The sequence below is a fragment of the Anastrepha obliqua genome, chromosome 5 (assembly GCF_027943255.1).
Source record: "Anastrepha obliqua isolate idAnaObli1 chromosome 5, idAnaObli1_1.0, whole genome shotgun sequence".
Lineage (NCBI taxonomy): Eukaryota > Metazoa > Arthropoda > Insecta > Diptera > Tephritidae > Anastrepha > Anastrepha obliqua.
The window spans coordinates 7,801,089-7,820,594 of NC_072896.1; the positions used below are offsets into that span (position 1 = coordinate 7,801,089).

The 19,506-nt window shown below is 37.7% G+C and overlaps 2 protein-coding genes across 3 annotated transcripts; one reads left to right on the plus strand and one right to left on the minus strand.

Moving 5' to 3' along the window:
• Positions 1–2,730: 2,730 nt before the first annotated feature.
• LOC129247343 (uncharacterized) lies at positions 2,731–3,700 on the minus strand. Its single transcript, XM_054886450.1, has 2 exons — positions 3,530–3,700; positions 2,731–3,459 (listed from the first exon to the last, which is right to left on the minus strand). Exons 1-2 carry the CDS (start codon positions 3,578–3,580, stop codon positions 2,731–2,733), a joined length of 780 nt encoding a protein of 259 aa, XP_054742425.1. The 5' UTR covers positions 3,581–3,700.
• Positions 3,701–7,565: 3,865 nt separating this feature from the next.
• Positions 7,566–9,220, plus strand: LOC129248528 (uncharacterized). Of its 2 annotated transcripts, XM_054888108.1 has the most exons (3): positions 7,566–7,689; positions 7,761–8,519; positions 8,605–9,220. In XM_054888108.1, the coding sequence occupies exons 1-2, from the start codon at positions 7,642–7,644 to the stop codon at positions 8,472–8,474; spliced, it is 762 nt and encodes a 253-aa protein (XP_054744083.1). In that variant the 5' UTR covers positions 7,566–7,641; the 3' UTR covers positions 8,475–8,519; positions 8,605–9,220. The 2 variants fall into 2 exon arrangements, with proteins under 2 accessions (XP_054744083.1, XP_054744081.1); XM_054888106.1 differs by having other exon boundaries at positions 7,761–9,220.
• The last annotated feature ends 10,286 nt before the right edge of the window (positions 9,221–19,506 follow it).

A 19,506-nucleotide genomic window follows, 5' to 3' on the forward strand; every position in this document is an offset into this window, starting at 1 on the left:
AATATCACCCAATTTAAAACTTACCTTCTTACGTAAAGGTTTGTATGTCAGCTCCTTTCTTGATGAGCTTGAAATTGTATTTATAAAGACAATCTCGCCAAAACCAGAATTTTTAGAACCAAAAGACAATATATTTTCCTCAGTTATGGAGGGGCTTAAAAGTAGACAAGTGTAACGATCTTCTTGAGGCAAATGCATCCAAATCTTTCCTACTATTCTGGCCGATAACAACGCTACGCTCAGCTTTTTTATTTTTACTATTCTTACTTTGCAGTTCTTCCCACTGTGGTTGAGCGAGAGAGCGAGGATCTGTAACGGTAGTCACGGATTTGAAAGAAGAAGCAGCAGCATTAGGCAGTTGTATGGAATTAGCACCCATAACTGACGCACCCATAACTGACGCACTCATAACTGTTGTTTTAGTCAGTGGGAGCGGAAGCATCATATGAATAAGTACTAACTGTAATTCACACTGCCTTACCAACTTAGATATTTTATCAAGTCCCCCACCTCCCACGCTAGCGAACCTTATTATTAAAAAAAATATATTCTGGGAACTTTTGGGACAGAAAACAATCGAGGGGAGCTCATAGAGTCAGTAAAATAAAGGGAGGTCGTGACGAGCAGAGAGTAAATTTCTTTTGCATTTGCCATGAAAAGCTCCATACGAACTCAGTTTCGCTTAGATGCAATCAATGCAACGCTTGGAATCACCTAATGTCCTGTTCAGGTATGTGACAATACATAAAAATGTTTATGGAGTCTTTTTAAAAGAATTAAGATTATAATTACCCGTCCGACTACTGGATTACTGTAGCGTCTACAAGGCAGAAGTCTTAGCCTTAAAGGAGGTAAGTGTGTACCTTGACATACACGCCGTCAAAAGACCTACAATAAATATCTTCTCAGACAGCCATGCGACAATCCAATCAATGGAGGCGGTGATAGTAACATAAAAGGTTGCTCAGGAAAGCCTAGCAGCTCTAAATGATATTTGCACCGTTTTCAAGATCAATCTTATATGGGTTCCTTGACAACTTGCAAATTAATGATGAAAACGAATCTTGTCCAGGAGGCCAATAGGTCATGGAGAGAAGAAAATACTTGTGTAACAACCAGACTCATTTGTGATAAGATCAGGAGGATTGCTCAATCTCTCAAGGGAGAACAACTCGAAAGTCGCAGCTTGTCTCAGCGATCATTGGCTGTTAGGTTGGCACTCTTCTAGGCTAGGAGTATTTTCGCATGAATGCTGCAGAAAATGTAGAGACGAGAAAGAGGAAGAAACATTAGAACACTTCCCCTGTAATTTTCAATCTTAGCTAGGAATAGAGCAAAGTTGTTAGGAAAATACCATTTCGACTCTTTTACGAAAGTATCCGGTGTTGAGATCCTATGCTTCATAAGAGAGTCTAACTATATTTTTTCAATTTCAAACGTTTATTAACAAAAAATGGTTAAAAATTTAATCTTCAAAATAATAGCCATCGCTAGCGACACCTTTTTCCCATCTCTCAGTCAATTTGTGGAAGCCGCGCCAAAAAAATTGGCCGTCTTTGGCCGCAAACCAATCATCGAGCCATTTTTTGGCTTCTTCGTGAAAATTGAAGCGCTGCTCGGAAAATGCGTGGCCCTTCGATGCAAACAAACGATAATAGTAAGCCGCATGCACCAGCGGTTCCCAACCGTACGTCTCCACCAATTCCCGGGTTGCTCTTGTTCGATGTTGCGGTGCATTGTCACATTGTCAGTTCATGCGGCACCCATCTTCCGACCTTTAGAATCATGCCCATGCCTTTCAAACGTTTGGAAATGGTTTTTTGTGTCACCTCCAACTGCTCTGCCATCATTTCTTGCGTTTGACCATCATCTTCATCCAACAATGCTTGCAATTCGCCGTCCTCAAACTTTTTCGGTGGCCGGCCACGGTCCACGTTCTCGGAATTTTCAAACCACCTGAAGCACTGTGCTCTACTTAAAGCATGTCCACCATAAGCCTTTATAAGCATTTGATAAGCTTGAGAAGTGTTTTTCTTCAATTGATAACAGAAAATCAACGATGTCCGCAAATCGTAGTTTGAAGGCACGAATTTCGACATTTTTTAGAGCGGCAAAAATGCATTGTTGTATGAAACGTAACAAACAATGAACTGAATATTGTTGACAGAGGGCAGACGAAAAAACAAGACATTTGGGAAGGTTTAGAAATACTCCTAGCGACATCTATGGACTAATCGCTGAAAGTCTCATTTCACGATTTAACGATTTTTTATGGCCGGAATTGGATGGTATTGATCTGGACAATGTTTAATTTCCACAAGACGGCGCTACTTGCTACACAGCAACGAAACCATTGATCTTTTACGGAAAAGTTTCCGGACCGTGTTACCTCTCGAAGAGGGGATCACAATTAGCCACCGAGATCTTGTAATTTAAAAGCTTGAGACTTTTTTCTTTGGGGCCACGTGAAAGAGAAGGTCTACGCCAACAGCCCAGGGTCGATTCCAGACCTCAAAGATGGAATTCGTGAGGCTATCGAGGACATAGGGCAGTCACTTTGCAATTTGGTTATGGGAAATTTTATGAATGGGATATTGTCCTGTAAGTGTGATCGGGGTGGTCATTTGCCTGATGTTATTTTTCACTATTAAGGGTATACCTTCCTCTTTAAAATGAATTAAACACCCTATCATTTATATTAAAAATTGTTTGGCGAAGCCCCTCCTCCTATTATTTCAGGTATTTATTTATTCCCCTTGAATTGCGTTTGAAATTTCGAATTACAGCAGAATAGTACAATCGTTGCCCGAATTCTATCTTGGTCAAATCAAGCTCGTTTTTCTTATACATTTCCCATGTCTGCGCCATATCTTTATCCTTCTCTTTTTCGGCTGTGGAAAGTGTATTCATAAAATCATCAAACGAGTCAGCTAAGTAGCCAGCGAATTCGTTTGCACGATTATCTAAATTGGTACGGTATTCGAGAAATCCATACTTCTTCAAAGCATCCCAAGTGTCCTGTTGCTCGGGTGTTAGTTCCTCTGTTTTTGAAGAACGTCTGCGTGCAAAACTGTCGAAATTTTCAATCACAAAACCTTTCCCTAGTGCAAAGAAAAATCGATTTTGCTGATCGTTTTTGTCCGCGGGCAAAGTAGCTACTAATGCTTCTTTTGAATCCTTCACATATTTTCGCAGTACACTTTTTTCATATTCCATAGCTTCGTTGTCAATCTTGTCCATAGATGGGTCTGCTAGTACGTGTTTGGCTATCTGGTTGGTCATTTCCAGTTGATAATTTAATAAATTTAAGTAACTTTTGTGCATAAGTGTTTCTAGTTTTTTCTTTCCAATCTCAAAATTGCTTTCTTCCGGCAACGGTGTTGTCGTTTGGGCGCTCTGCGCAACGTTATTGCTCTCCGCTGATTCCGAGGAGGATGGTTTTGGTAGGCACAAACCGAACTGTGGCAACACGTAGCAATTTGTTATTAAATAAAATAATGTGAAAAAAAATGTATCTTATTTTACAAACCTGTGCTATCAAAAGCGTGGAGAACGCCACGAGTAAAAGTGTCCTCAACATTTTTCCACTGCGTAGTCTGCAAAGTCTCTGCTGTTGTCAATAAAAGCCGCGCTTTCGGATTCTGATTCGCACTAAGTGCTTCGCAAAGGGTCGCAAGGTGAATTACGCAAAAAATCTTGACTGAATAACAAAGTGAAATAAAAAGTGAAATAAAAATTAGATTATTTGTTTATTTGAAATACTTAGTGGACAATATGGCTACATAAATTGCATATGGATCTCTATTTGGGGTTCAATTCCAACTAATTACTCGCACTCTTATCAATTATTTTTGCAATCGAACGGATAAGGTTTGTTGGCATATACATATACATATGTAGAGTATGAGTAACGAGTACGAGCTAATCAAGTCTGGACACTATCCTCCTGATGTACGTATTTGAATTAACATATCATAGTAGGAAAATTCGCCCCAAAATTCATTACTTTTTTGGTTTTTGAAGCATTTTATTCCGCGATTTTTTTCCATTTTTTTTAATTCATATGAAAATTATGGCAAAAGACAAACAAACAATTTTTTTGTTTCTTATATTCAGGTCACTGACACCGATGCTACAATGCCCGCCGATTGAGAAGCCCCGCTGCGACCTTCCTGGAAGAATTGAGTGTACATCCACCATTTTAAATGATTAAAATATAAAAAAAAACTTTCTATATTATTTTTATGTATAAATAAACTGTATGCCAAATTTAAAATAATGTATTGACTTCTTCATTTAAAATAAGTTTAAAATATGTTATAAGTTTAGAAAATATGGTCGTTTACAGATACCCCTTAAATTTAAATTTAAACTGCAAAGAGCCAACCAGATAGCCAAACAAAGCAGACCCATCTGTGGACAAGATAGACAGCGCAGCTATGGAATATAAATAAGTGTGCTTCGGAAATATATATATGTTTTCTCGAGTACCTTGCTGAGAAAGATAAACGTATGGACGAATTCGCTAACTATCTGGCTGATGAATTTGAGAATTTTATCAAAACACTTTCCACACCCGAAAGCGAGAGAGAGAAAGATTTGGTGAAGGCATGGAATAGATATACGGAGGAAGAATCAACCAAGGCTGAATTGGGAGCACGATTGTTCAGTGCAGTATTCAATGATTTGATGATGATTTTGGATCCTAAAAATTATTCGCGAGAATGGTACGAAAGAGAAATAAATAAATATTTTAAATAAACATTTGCTTAATTTTCTCTCTTAGAATTTTTCACTGGAATAAATCGGTTGGTTGCTAAATTGAGCTTGAAATCGGCTTTTGCTAAGTAATCGGCTTTATTAAGTATTTTACATCAGGCCTATTTGGTTCCACCGTTGTCCTTTACTTGTGAATACTTTCGTCGCTTTTTTCTCTCAGACTGATTTTTCTCATGGCGGAGGCCTCTTGGTAGGCAAACGTGCGAGTGTATTTATGTCATGAAAAGGCTCTCATTCGGGGTCGGCATAAAATTTTTGGTGTTCTATTTGTAAAAGATATCTATTCGCACACCTCAAATAGGAGCAAGAGCTTGGACAAACACCCAAAAAAAGGGTGTATATATGTATAAATATGTACATACCGTCAGCTTAAAGACGATTGATTGGGACTTCCCAAAAGCAGCGGCAGTAAACTGAAAGCCATTCCCGCGGTATATCACCCTTGCATGGTCAATGCAGCTATGTAAATAAAGGACTTATTTTATAGATATACCACCCCTGAGTGAAGCTTTCCGTATAAACACTTATGTTCTACACTCTTTATCACTTTACTTTGTGAAACTACTGCAATTGAGGACCGAAATTATTCAATTCGACGCCAAACTTAATAACCCAATACGACGTAAATTTATAGTAAAGTTCTTGGCTTACTCCCCACTGATGGCATAGGCGAAGCAACGTTGGAATTGCACGATTCTACTTTTAGGTGAGAAAATTGCACACAAGAATCAAAAGACCTCAGTACTTCTCGAAAAAACATTATATGTCGAGCCTCCTCAATAAAAAATGCCGGTCGTTTCTTTATCCAAATAATCTTTAGGTGTCCAATTCATTTCGTTCCTTGAACTGCTTGGTCTTTGGAACATCACTAGTAACAAAATAAAGCTGGATAGGGCTTGAAAATATGGCACAACATTTTGATAAGCGAATAGACCTCACGAATAACAGATTAGGACCACCTCAAAAATGATAGTATGCTGCGTTTGTGGTTGTTTTTGTAGCAGTAACTTTGCCCTATCAGTGTAGTGTAATCACTGGTCGTTTTCATCTAGCTCATCTAACGGTAGGAAACTAGTTGTTTCGACGGGTTGGGTCCAGAGGGAGAGGGGTGTTAGGTGAGTGGGTATGTTGGGGCATGTGAAAAGGTGATTAGTGTCGTGCGGGGTACCTTCACATGCCGGGAATATGTCTAATATGTCGGGGTTAATTCTGGATAAGTAGGAGTTTAACCAGCTACAATATCCAGAACGTAATTGTGCCAGTGTTACGCGGATCTCTCGGGGAAGTTGGAGCTCTTTGTCTGCGATGGATGATGGTTGGACTCCGATAACGGCATTCAGGGGTCGGGAGCTTAAGAAGGGGGTAAGGGTCTCCCGATGAATGTCGTTGACTGTCTATTTGTACACTCTCCGTGCCAGTACCTGTCTGTCTGTTTTGTCTTGGAGCTCGTACGCGTAGTTGAGGAAATGCCTCCTGAAGTGCCTGGGAGGTGGCTCAAGCTCAAGCAGGTGTCTGCATGGGTGAGGCCTGCGGTAACACCCTAGTAGAAACTGCTTACTGAGCAGTTTACTATGCTCCTTTACAGGTAGCATCGTGAAGATGTTATGTGGTGGACATCATAAGACATCCTGTCGCGGTCCTTATGGCAGTGTTTTGGCAGATCTGTAGCTTCGCCCATTGCGAATCACTGGTTCCAGGCGACCAGATAGGTGCAGCATAATTTAGAACCGGTCGGCCTATTGCCTTGAAAGTCGACAGCAAAATTTCTTTGCCTTTGACAAGCGACCTGAGGACCTTGCTGCGGTTCTGTACTTTAATTGCAATAACGGTTGTGTGCGCTGAGAAGGAGAGCAAGCTGTCAAAGGTAACTCCCAATATTCTGGAATGTTTACAGTCGGAATTGGTGCATCATCGACTTTCACCTTAAGTTGCAGCTTGACCTCCTTTGTCCAGGTGGTGAAGAGAGTCGACGTGGTTTTAGTGGGGGGAAGTTGTAAGTTCCTCGCACTGAAGAAGCGAGAAAGGCAGGCGAGGTAGTCGTTTACTCTGGGGCAGAGACCATCAATGTCATTGTCCGACTCCATTATCGTGCAGCCGTCGGTGTAGGAGACCAGGAAGGCTTCCTTTGGTGGCTGGCGGAGTGTCGAGATGTAGAAGTTAAAAAGAAAGGGTGAAAGGACATCACCCTGGCGAACTCCTTGCTTTATTTTCCTCTGTTTTGATTCTTGCTCTCGAAATAGCGCTGACGAATGACGACCATTCAGGTAGTCCGCGGTCCACCTCTTCAGCCCTGGCGGGAGTGTCGACTGTAAAATGTCATCTAGTAGCGTGGCATGGCTGACTGTATCGAAAGCCTTTTTAGGTCCAACGCTACTACGACAGTCCTCTCGCAGGGGCGGTTTTGGTTGAGCCCGTGCCATGGCAGTGCTATGCACTCTTCGGAAGCCATGCTGGTGTGAGGCTGGGGTCAGATATTTCGTTAAGAGTGAGAGTAGAAGGGCTTCAAGAGATTTCACTACTGGGGAAAGGAGAGTTATCGGACGATAAGACTCCCCTTGGTTGGCGGGTTTCCCAGGTTTCAGTAGTAGAACCACTCTCCCTGATTATGCTGCCCTGGTGAGCTCCGATGTACTGCAAAATTTCCCCTTTGAGTGCTTTCGGAGGTCATCGCGTTGCGCAAAGTTAAAGCCAAAGTTCAACTTTCAAGACAATGAAAATGGGAGGTGTATGTAGACTTTTGTCCATCACTGTTTAAATATTGATTGATATACACAAAGCAATATCAGTTCAGCTCAGTAGAGTTCACAGCGCGAAGCAGCTCATTTGCAAAATTAATCTGTACAGAAGCAAAAGCGCAACGCAATGAAACGATTGTTGTTCCTCGCATTAGCCATCACATTGCTGATAAAGGTTGATAGCTATTTAAACGAATGCGCACTAAATTTGTTTTTGATTAAAACCAATATTTATTCCTCCAACAGGATACGCTTAGCTTGCCCACGCCTAGCGAAACCACCTCCACCTACGAAGTCAATGAAATCGAGCATGGCGCAGTTGCATCTGTAAGTCCCGCATCACCTGCAGCTACGGAATCAGAAAGTTTGAGCAGCAGGAAACGTGTCTCAGCTTTGGCATTCAAACGATACACCAACTTGCTGCTTTTCCAACTCGAGCGCACCCACCACATTGCCAAAGATGTACTCGCCGACCCCACAATTACAGCGTTAAGCAGCGAGCAGATGCATGGAAAAATCGAGATACTACGCAAATATGTGACCCAATCAGATTTAGCGGAATTAAAAAAAGTACCGCCTGCAAAAATACCAAACAGATATTACTTAGCTATTGGGACTATTTTTGTGCTTGGACATTTTGACAGTGTCGTACGTGAGTTAAATGCTACAAGCGAACAAGATAAGAGCCGCTCTGAGAACTTGCTTTGGGCAGCGCTGCAGCGTCATGGCTTACAGGAGTACCTGGTGGAGGTGGAAAAGCGTGGCATAGAACTTTTCGAAAGTTGTGTGGATGATTTTGAAAAATATGTGAAATCACTTTCCTCCGCTGAGCGGGAAAATGATGAGGTAGCGCGTCGCTACGTTATGTACACACAACATCCTGAGCGGCTGTCCAAAAGAGAATTCGCCGGTCAACTGCTCGATGTGATCCTTCGTGATGCGGCGAAAGCGTATGAATAGTTTTGAAAATTCCTCCCCTTCCGTACTTTTGGGACGATGAAATAAGTATGTAAATGTGGAAAAACTATGTGTGCATGAATCCAATATATGCAATAAATATATCTGCTTTTGCTCTAAAGCCAACTCATAGCCTCTTATCAGTCGGGAATCTTATTGATGCTGGGAGTATCTGGAATACCTACGCACGCTTACGCGAATAAACCCTACAAATATTTTCGTTTGATTTCGTCAATTATCATTAGTCAGCAAGCAACTTTAACGGAATACTAAGAAACTGTAAATTTATAAAATGGGAAAACACCTACGTACATATCGATGGTTTTCGAGAAAAGCGACACAACCCAAAATTAACTCAAATTCGGAGTTTTGCCGTTAAAAGCAAAAATCAACTACAGAGTTTATAAATTTTTATCTGGAAAAGCGTCATAAGCGAATCTTGAAGCAATTCTGAGAGATGGCGTTAGTGTCGTTTTGTCAGGTGATCGAACTGGCGCGTCACTTATCTTGAAAACTGACCCACTCAGTATTTTGTATTTTTGAATTATATCACTTTTCTCGAAAACCATCGATATGTACATATTTGTTATAATAAATTTTACATACATTACCGGTAAATGTTTAATCAATGCAAACAAATTAAGCTTAAATCACATTAAGCTCCAGTCTCATTCGGCCAGGAGTAGCGAAAGTGATTCGGAATATTTTATGTTGATTTAAAAATACAGAAAAGCCCTTTTGCAACTTAATGATTCAGTTTTTCAGCATAATAATAAATTAGTAGTAAAATGCTTTAAGCAAAAAGTTGTATGAGCTTTTGCAACTAAAGCTCAAGTCAAGTAAAGTAATCTGTATAGCACATACATACATACATACATGCATATGTACGAGTATATATTACGAAGTGGTTTGAAAGCATAAAGAATAAAAAGTGAGGCACTCAGTTTTCTCACTGAATGAAACTAAGTTACTGAAGTAGACCAAAATGAAAAAGAAATGCAAGCTGTAATACTAGGAAATTAAAAGCAATCAACTTTAACTAAAATTTTGGTGGAAGAACGCGTCAGCATGGAATATTAGGGAAGTAGAAGAGTTGATTACTTCATTTCCAATCGAATGCAGCGGTAAATTTAAATTTTCTTCAGTACGCGCATTACTCCACTGACTGATAAGCCAGCACAGAAATGCTGAACAAAGCAAAAATGGTTATACCTGAATATCTGCACAAAATTGAGCGAACATAGAAGAAATAAAACAAAGAAAAAGCCTAAAAAACCGCAAAATGAAAAAACGAAAAAATGCTCTACAATTAAAACAATGAACTATGTAATATTTGAGAGCAAACTGAATGCATTGATTAGCGCAATGGAAAAGCGATCGCGGATCACCAGAACGGAATCGGTGCAGAGATAATAAATCGGCATGGAAACTTTGTACAAGAATGACTGAAACAAGATTGAGCCCATCAGAAAGTGCATGACGTCACGTTTGTCGAGTTGTGCAGTGTTGCCAACCACTTGCTCTTCGCAATAAATTTAGTGCTTTTTTATACTCAAAATGCGAAATTTTTTAAGTTTCGAGTTTGTTTCTTTTTTTTCTTAACTCTGAGCTACCGAAACTGTAATTTAAAAAAAACTATATTATTAAACAAAAGAAGGTTAAGAAAGGTCGCTCTGAGAAGATTTTAGTGCTAATGAAAGTTTATTGATTTTTATAAAATTTGATAATTTCAAAGTGCTAATTTAATTTTTTGTTCCTTTTAAGGTTATGCAAGAATATTAAACTTTTTCTCCCAACTCTTCTCGTTAGTGGGGCATAGGGCATCAAAAGGTGTATTCATAGTAAAACTAAGCAAAAAAATACCAGAGAATACTAAAGAAACCATAATGACATTTTTACAAAAAGAGTACCTTATCTAGTTACATAACCTCAAATATAGCAAAAAAGTCGTTCCCTTAACAAAAGAGTTTATTTTAACACTAGCAAACCCGGCCCCCTTCGCTGGGCACACTAAAATAGAATAGATATGGTTTAGAACAGAAAATATATGGTTTTCATATTATTTATTTCTTTATTCTTTATTCAAGCGCTTTGGCATAAACAATATTTTTTGTTTTTCTATTTGTTTTTGAGTAAATATAAAATATAAATTGAAAATCAGGAAAAAAGAAGATTGTTTTTAAATTTCAAATCAACGCATATGAATAAACAATCGTCTTTTTTCCTGATCATCCATGAATTTTTCGTTTCAATTTATATGTTTTATTAAGCATTGGAGCTTTTTTAACCATTATCCATTTATATTTTTCAAAAAAAAAAACGAAAAAAATTGTTTTTTCCACGAACACATAATTTCATTCGGATTTCACATTAAATTCTCAAATTTCGTAAGAAATTATTCACTGTTCCAAAATCCACTCCAAAAAAATTCACAAACAATTTTTACATGTTGCACTTACGTTTTTTCCTTATGGCATCCAAATCAGAAAGAAATATTGACACATTGTAACTCACACTGTCAATTTGACAGTTCAGTTCCGCCCCAAGCGTTAAAAAAGTAAGCGACATTATGGCTGGCTCAAAAGAACGCTGTACCCGTTGCCAGTGCTCCGAATTACGAAGATTACCCGGGTCCACGTTTTGACCTATATCTCGAGACCCTATCTAAAAAGTGTACGTTTATAAGCCAGCAACAATTCAAGAGCTAAAATGATGAGATAATTCGGCATAGAACCTCAATTATGCCTCAGCGTCATCGAAAATTTGGACCATCGGATGGAGGTGTGCCGCCGAGGCCGCGGTGGCCATTTGGCCAATATTTTGTTCCATTGAGTCATGCTAGTATTATCATAATAAAGAGAAATGGCAAGAATTTCTTAAAAAGAATGTATTTTATTTAAAATCAACACCGGCCCTTGAAACTTAGCCACCTTTCATAAAGCAAATATAGAGCAGTCCTTATATGGAGAAAATGGGCGAAGACTTCAGGTGAAAGAATTATCAAAAATCAATGAGTATTTGAGCAACTACTTCAAACATCAAACTTTAACTTTATTGTATTAAAATTTAATGGGCTATAAAACTTTTTATCCAATTTTTTTTTTCAAAAGCTCTTGATTTTGATGGAAATTTGTCCAACTTTTATAAATCAAAGTTTAAAATTTCGATTATTAAGCTATTTTTTTAGATAAAGTTACATTCTAGTTTTTAAGATAATTTTCAGAATATTTTCCATTAAATAACTCTTAGTTAAAAATCGAAAATTCTAAATTTTATCAAGCATCCATTTTTAACTGTGAGAGGTTGGCTCGAATTTCATTAATGATTTTTATTAATTGACCTGCTCTTTAACTAAAAACACACAAACAATTGGACTCTTAAACTAACATAAAAAAATGTTTATATAATAAAATTCTTAAAAAAAAGACGTTTAAATAATAATATTATTATATAATATTATGCAATAAAAAATTTTTTTTTAAACAAATATTTTTCTTAAATAAATAATTTTATAAATATTTTCTTAAATCAATTTTTTTTTAAATATCTTAATTGATTTAAATTTAAAAAAAAATTTAAAATATTTTTTTTAATATTTTTTTTGTAACGGTGAGACAAGCATCGCTGGGGTACTTCAAATAATTCCAAAAGCTCTTGTCGTTATCTGCCACAAATCAATGTCACTAATTTAGCGTATTCAAATTTGTTCTCCCATTCGGTAGGCTTCTTGCCTTACACTATGAAATCACCACATTTAGAGCGCTGAAATCAAAACCATTCGCAGCACCTTTACTAACAAAAGCTTCGCCATAAGTTCACAATCATGCAACCTGCCTCAGCAACAATTTTTCTTTGCTTTTTAATTGAAGGCAAACGAGTTTGCTTGTCGACATTTTCACGCGCATAAATAAATAAAATAATACAATACGATAAAAAATCATAAACGAATGATGTGGATTTTTTCACGAATGCACTATGGGATGACGAATATACCAGCTTTGATTTTCTCTGTTGACAATCTTGGGAACCTGGTTTTCAAGCATTTAAGGAATGTGTTTTCCGGTTTTTTTGCCAAAGCTTTCACAAAATTCTTATTAGCCCAAGTTTTATATGCAAAGGGGGGAAAATAACTTTTTTTTTTTTGGGCTGAAAGTGATGAACGAGGCGAGCGATTTCATCAAGATATTGCTACGATTGAAAAACGTTATGAGGGCTTTTGGGATCAAGGAATGATGAGCGACTACTACTGGAAGCAACTTCGTGAAGATTCCGTGCAACACAAAAGAAGAAGTTTGGGAGTAAAAGCGTATTTTCGACCTCAAACATAGCCATGTCAAAAGCTGCAAAATCACACATGTTGACTTTGTGGGTCATAACTTCTAAAATCTTTCGTCGATTCAGACAAACTTAGGCTTAAAATGTAGGTGACAAAATTGTCTTTCAGAAAATTTATCTTATGTCGGTATAAAACGATTTTTTGTTCCAGAAAAAAATTAATAAACTTTGATAATTTAGTAAAAAACGTCAAAAATGGCTTTTTTTAACTTTCAACAGCTGTTTTGCGAAAACTACGACTTCCATTGACACGAATTATATATTGCCATGTGTGCTTTTCGAAATTTATGCACTTCAGAGAAATGGCGCGCACTGTTTTCGAGATTGCAGGTAATAACTACACTATTGCGCAAAAAACAGGTTTTTTGGGAATATCTCGGAAACCGTTCTTTGAAAAAAAAATTAAAGTCTCTTTTGGTTTCAGTGACCTCAAATTAGTATAAAGAACGCTTTTTGGTCGAGGACCATTTCTAGTGTAAACTAGTGTAATAGGTAATAGATATTAGGTATTAAATAAAATTACCTGATTATGCGTTGAGCTCAGAACCGGTCATATAAACTGAACTTTCTATGAAAAGAGGAGCAATGTGCCCCAGATGAGGCTTTGTTGAATCACTGCAATGCAATTTTCCTTAGCTCCCCACTCCATTGTTAACTAGCGATATTTGCCATGAATTTGAGTACACAATACATACGAACAAAAGCAAAAATAACGGCTCTCGCTATATGAATTGTAAAATTTGTCACAGAATTTTTGGCAAGACTAAGCCTAATCAGACCTTTACTGTTTACCAATTTTCGAAAAAATCGTAGTAGAAAATCTTGATAGGACCTAGACCTTAAATGAAAAGAAATTTAAGAGCTGCTGCAGTGAACCTTTGAAATTATATTTACAAGAATAAAAAGTAAACAAGTACATGAATATCGAAAATAAAACATGAATCTATAAAACAATTGTAAGGCCAATATTGGCTTATGGAGCAGAAGCTCGTGCAGAAAACATGAAAACGAAACAAGTGCTGCGGACTACTGAAATGCATGCCCTTAGGGTCATAGCTGGGAAAACTAGATTAGACCATATAAGAAACGAGGAGATAAGAACACGGACAGGGGTGACCGACATTGTAAAATTCATAAGAGCCAGAAGACGAGCATGGCAATCGGTTGATAAAAATAGCTCGAGCTGAGATAGCAGAAGGAAGAAGACGACCAGGAAGACCACCAAAACGATGGGCAAAAAGTTGGATATCTACCTCAGCAGAAAATCAACCACAACAATGATATGATATTTGTGCATTATATTGTATAGGAAGGTACAACAATTTATGTGTAATATCCCTAACTATTAAAATGTATTTATGTATCAATGTGCACAGTATGTTCAATAAATAACAGAACTTTTTAATTAAATCATGGAACACGTAGAGCTATCTATTAAACCTTGATCATATTGAAAAGGTTCAAGGGTCAGCTTTCAACCGTAGCCAACTTCATGTAAATCGTTTGACAGGTTAAAAAGTTACGCGCCTTTTATTGACAGCATGTTTCGTGCATCGTTCGTTCGTCGTAAAAATACAATGGAGCAAAGAGCAAATATAAAATTCTGTGTTAAACTTGGAAAAACATTTAGTGAGACATACGAATTGATGCAAAAAGTTTATGGTGATGATTGTTTAGTTCGTTCAAATGTATATAATTGGTTTAAACGATTTAAAAATGGTCGTGAAGATTTGAATGATGATGAAAGACCTGGTCGTTCAGAAGCAAGTAATCGTGCTGAATTGGTGGAAAAAGTCTGCGAAATCATTGCTGTTAACTGAAATTTCACTGTAAGAATGTTGGCTGAAGAATTAAATTCATCTACTGGTACTATTTGGAAAATTTTAATTGACGATTAGGGTAAAAGAGAGGTTTGTGTACGCTTTGTTCCACACCAATTAATAAAGATCAAAAAATCGCTCGTGTAGATCGTTGTAAAGACATCATTTCAACAGCTGAAAACGATCCAGATTTTCTTGATTCGATCATAACTGGTGACGAAACATGGTGCTTCAAATATGACCCTGAAACTAAGCGTCAATCTGCAGAATGGAAGACGAAAGGGGAGCCAAAAGCAAATAAATTGCGTTTTCAGAAGTCAAGAATCAAAACAATGTTGATCACGTTCTACGATTCCAAGGGCATTGTACACAAGGAATTTGTTGCAGAAGGTCAAATTATTAATGGAGAATACTATTTACAAGTTTTACATCATTTGTGGTCAAGAATTGTTCGTGTAAGACCTGAATATCCAGAGGGGAAACAGCTGTTTTTATTGCAAGATAATACAAAAACATATTTGTGTCATCGACCACTCTCCGTATTCTCCTGATCTATCACCATGCGACTATTTTCTGTTCCCTAAATTGAAAACTGCCATGAAAGGTGCGTTTTATGATGATATTCCAGCCATTCAAGCAGCCGTGACACAGGTGTTAAAGAACATTCCCTTAGATGACATAAAAAAGTCCATGCAGAAATTGGTTGATCGTTCTGAACGTTGTACCGAGTTAAATGGAGACTATTTTGAATAAAAAATAACTTTCAAACACAGTACGATACGTGTTTTATTCTACATCTGAAAAGTTATGTTATTTATTGAACATACTGTGTATATATGTCAACTTTAATGTATAAATATGTATGTATCCTAATTGTTGTGTAAAGAAAAACAGGCAAAGCCTATAATAAAAGATGAATAAGAAGAAGAATAAGAAGAAGAAGAAAAAGTATTAAAAATCGTTCGACAAATTTTCAGAAATTTTCTTAGCTTTTGGTCGGCTTCATAATAAAAGGGCAGCTGGTTTACTTGTGGAATAAAACAAGACTGCTGCAAAAGTACCAGGGGTGTGCGCAGGTGACGGCAATATCACATTTTCCCTTTGATCCCATTTATACTCGCATGAAGCGCATTGGGTTGCTGATAGAAAATTTTTTCATTTAGAATTACTTTTCACACTTCAATTTTATTGACCGAAGATTGTCAAATGGAAGCTTTCTGATACAACCGAACTGATTTTTACTCCTTGTTAATTGGCATACTAGATTTTTTCGCGCTATTCAACATTTTTAGACAAATCTCTGAATAGTTCATGTGCAATATTGGTACACACTGTGTGGCAGCAACTGTTAAGTAGTTGGCAACCGCTCCCAGAGATTTTTTTTGTGCTCAGAACAAACAAAACCGCATTGTATACTTTATTTGCATATTTTAAAAAATGCATTTTTTCACTCTTTTTGCTTCTGTCACCCAGCAACATTGCAGGCCACTATTTCGACGTATAGCAAATACGAGGGTTACTATTTTTATTACTGGGTACTGCTAGTGTTATTAGGCGCCATCCGATGCGTCAATTGGAAAGTTTGACATACCACTTTGATCAAGTACCCGGAGTGTATTCAGAAAATTCAAAATACAAGTTTATTCGCCAAAAGTGATATTATAGCATCGCCTTCAAAGTGCTCATCATCAACTGCAACGCACTTATGCCTGCGTTTAATCCAGCCCTCGAAATATTTCTGAAACTCTATTTTCGTTATAGCAATCAGAGCCGTCTTCGATATTTCTATTACTTTCTTTCGGCTGGTAAAACGCATTTCCCGAAGTGGTTTACAATACCGTTGTAATCCATAAAAGCCATAAATATCGCTTTCTTTTTTGACTGAAAACGGCGTGGGTCGTTTGGTGTTGGTTTATTCGGAGCTCTCCACTCACTCGTCTGATTATGGACTGCGTGTCGTATGCATAAGCCCACTTCTCATCTCCAGTAGTGATGCGTTTGATGAATGTTGAGTCGGATTCAGCCTTCGATATCATGTCTTTGGCGATATTAACGCGGTGTCTTTTCATTATGAAATTTAGGTCCATTGGGACCAGCTGCAAAGTTGGACACAGCGCAAGCCCAAATCAAAACTCGTTAACCACAATGCTCTCAACGGATCCATAAGCAATACTGAAATCTTCTGCCAGCTCTTTGATGGCTAATTTCAGGTTATTGATAAACTTTTCTTTCACTTTATACCGTGACAACCTAACATTACGTTCGTCATCCTTGATGGACTCACGTTGTCTTCTAAAGCGTTCATGCCACTCGTAAATGACTGTTGACTGTTTTCTTTAGATTATCATCAATGATAATTTAAATCAATTTACGGTCTGCCAACACCATCTTTTAGCTTTATGAAAAACTTGAGCAATAATTTTTCTCGTTAACGATGTTTGCTCATCGATGAATGAGGACAGCGCATTTTCTCTGTAGGTTTTTTTTTTAAGAATTTAAGAACACTTTTATTGCAAGCTATATACATACATTAAGCAATATTTGTAGAATAACTTAAACTAACAGCTAGAGAATTTCAGTCGCTTATGGTATGCACCCAGTGGTACAACCCATTTAAGTTTGTCCCACTAGAAGAGGAGATCTGTGGTGGATTTTCTTTTGAGTTGGGGGAAAGCGATGGGATTTGCTATCATTTCCGTTATTAAGAAGTTAGAGTGAGCTAAGAGCCTGAGATTGTGGGATCTTGCATATTTCTCTATTTTTTGCACAACAATGCATATTTGGAGGTCACAGTATGTAGAAGTCTATAGGGAGGGTGGTTTTAATTTTGTAGAGCAAACCGTCGTGCCGTACCCTGTCAAAAGCTTGGGCAATGTCGAGGAACGCTGATGTACAGTATTTTTTTTTTTTGTTCGAATGCATTGTGAATGTATTCAACAATTCGATGAACTTGTTGTATAGCGCTGTGTTCTTTTCGAAAACCGAACTGATGATTGGGTATTATTTTTCGTTCTTCGATGATCGGAAACAGTCTTTTAAGAATAAGGTATTCCATAAGTTTGGAAGTGATCGGTAGTGAGCTCATTGGACGATACGATTTAACTGAATCTGGTTTTTTGCCAGGTTTGAGGACCATTTGAGCCACTTTCCATTGGGCAGAAAAATTTCCAGTTAGTCTAATTGCATTAAATAAATATGTTAACAGAGTAACTCCTATTTCTGGGAGCTCCTTGAGTACTTTGGCGGAAAAGTTAGGGTAACCATTTAACCCCCATTGCAGAAGCTGTGGTGACCTTTTAGAGAAGGAGACTGTTGAGCATTTTCTCTGTAAATGTCCGGATTTGGCAGCTAGTCGATTAAGATCACTGGGGGCTCCTTTCTTCGACAGCCTGAGGCAGTGCGCCAACCTAAATGCCATCAATATTCTCCATTATATCAACAGCTCTGGCTGGCTGTAGACATCTGCAAAACGGCGCTTCAGTGCTACTCGAGGAGCGCCAGAGACAGGAACTTCAACCATTTCACCTACCTGAGGCAAGATATACAAATAGCAACCCTCGTGAAAGTTCATTCATCTGAAATAAATTGCATATGATTTTTTTACACTGTTAATAGTTTTTTTTACGATATCCGCGACAACACTCATTCCTCCATGGCTCGTTTTACGTTGCCATACTGAAGCGGCTGCAGGTACGCATTCACCGCGTTGGGCGCGAACTCCTCAATAACGGCTGGACCTTGCACCAAAACAATGCGTCAAAGATATTACTCGATCATTGTGCAAGAGTTTTTGATGAGAAAAGGAGTTCAAAAATTGCCACACCCATCCTGTAACTTCTCATATTGCCAGAAATTTTCTTATTCTCCAAAATGAAGCCGCATTTTCTTATGACTTCAATCGTTTTGTAGAGTTAGAGGAAGCCTATTTTGAAAGTCAGTAATAAAATTCTGCTAATCACTTAATTTGCTTCCGCTTCATTATTTATTGAAAAATTTCCCGTAGTTAATTGCCACACCTTTTATTATTATTAACATACTTATTTGCAAATCCGGATATATGTACTTCCTCAGTATAGCATACGAGGCACTGATATCCACATTTCCGATTCGATATCACGTGTCGACTCGACACGTTCAACCCATCGACCCAAACATGACTTTAGTCACATTTCAAAGTTATTTATCAATGGTCGGTAGAACTTATAATTATTACTCACTTACTGTTATCTCTTTAAATGTACTCGTACACTACTTTCCAAGTCAACTAGCACGCGCCTGATTGAGTCTGTTTTAGAGCGTTTGACGCAAGCAAGAAATGCCTAGTAAATAATACTGAATAACCCAACACAACACAGGAAGTTGCACAGGACGCATTACCTCTACGCGACGCTTGATGAATTTGGCAGAATCAGCTGTTGAGCTGATATAATTGTAGAATTTTGTAATTTTTTTTCTTTCCTTTCTGTCTTCAATTGTCTTTCTTGCATACATTAAATTATGTTCATTTTCAAGTTGACTGTTTAGACATCGTTAAGTTCTCTCACACACAATTTTATGCTCATTTTGCGACTTCAATTTGAGTAATCTTGTATTATTTCATTCAGTTGGTACTCATTTGGCTTTGAGGCAGTATTAAGTAAAAATAAATATTTATAATCGGAAATGGCTTTTTTTATTTTTCAATATCCTTTTGCATGCCTTTGAACCCATTAGCGAAGCATTTTTTCCACCCCAGTTGCGACTTGAACCCATTAACCGCTTTTTCAGGCATCGAAAAAGCTTAACCTCACATTTTGTTTTTGATATGCGGAAATATGTAAAATATGAAAGGATGCGAGATTAGGACTCTGGGCGAACCCATTAATTCGATGTTTGGAATG

What these genes read in the sequence shown, in the direction of transcription:
- LOC129247343 (XM_054886450.1), bottom strand. Translation starts at nt 3,580, where the DNA reads ATGTTGAGGACACTTTTACTCGTGGCGTTCTCCACGCTTTTGATAGCA. An exon ending in CCACGCTTTTGATAGCACAG is followed by an intron (nt 3,460 to 3,529) that starts GTTTGTAAAATA and finishes GTGTTGCCACAG; the next exon opens with TTCGGTTTGTGCCTACCAAA.
- LOC129248528 (XM_054888106.1), top strand. Translation starts at nt 7,642, where the DNA reads ATGAAACGATTGTTGTTCCTCGCATTAGCCATCACATTGCTGATAAAG. An exon ending in CCATCACATTGCTGATAAAG is followed by an intron (nt 7,690 to 7,760) that starts GTTGATAGCTAT and finishes TTCCTCCAACAG; the next exon opens with GATACGCTTAGCTTGCCCAC.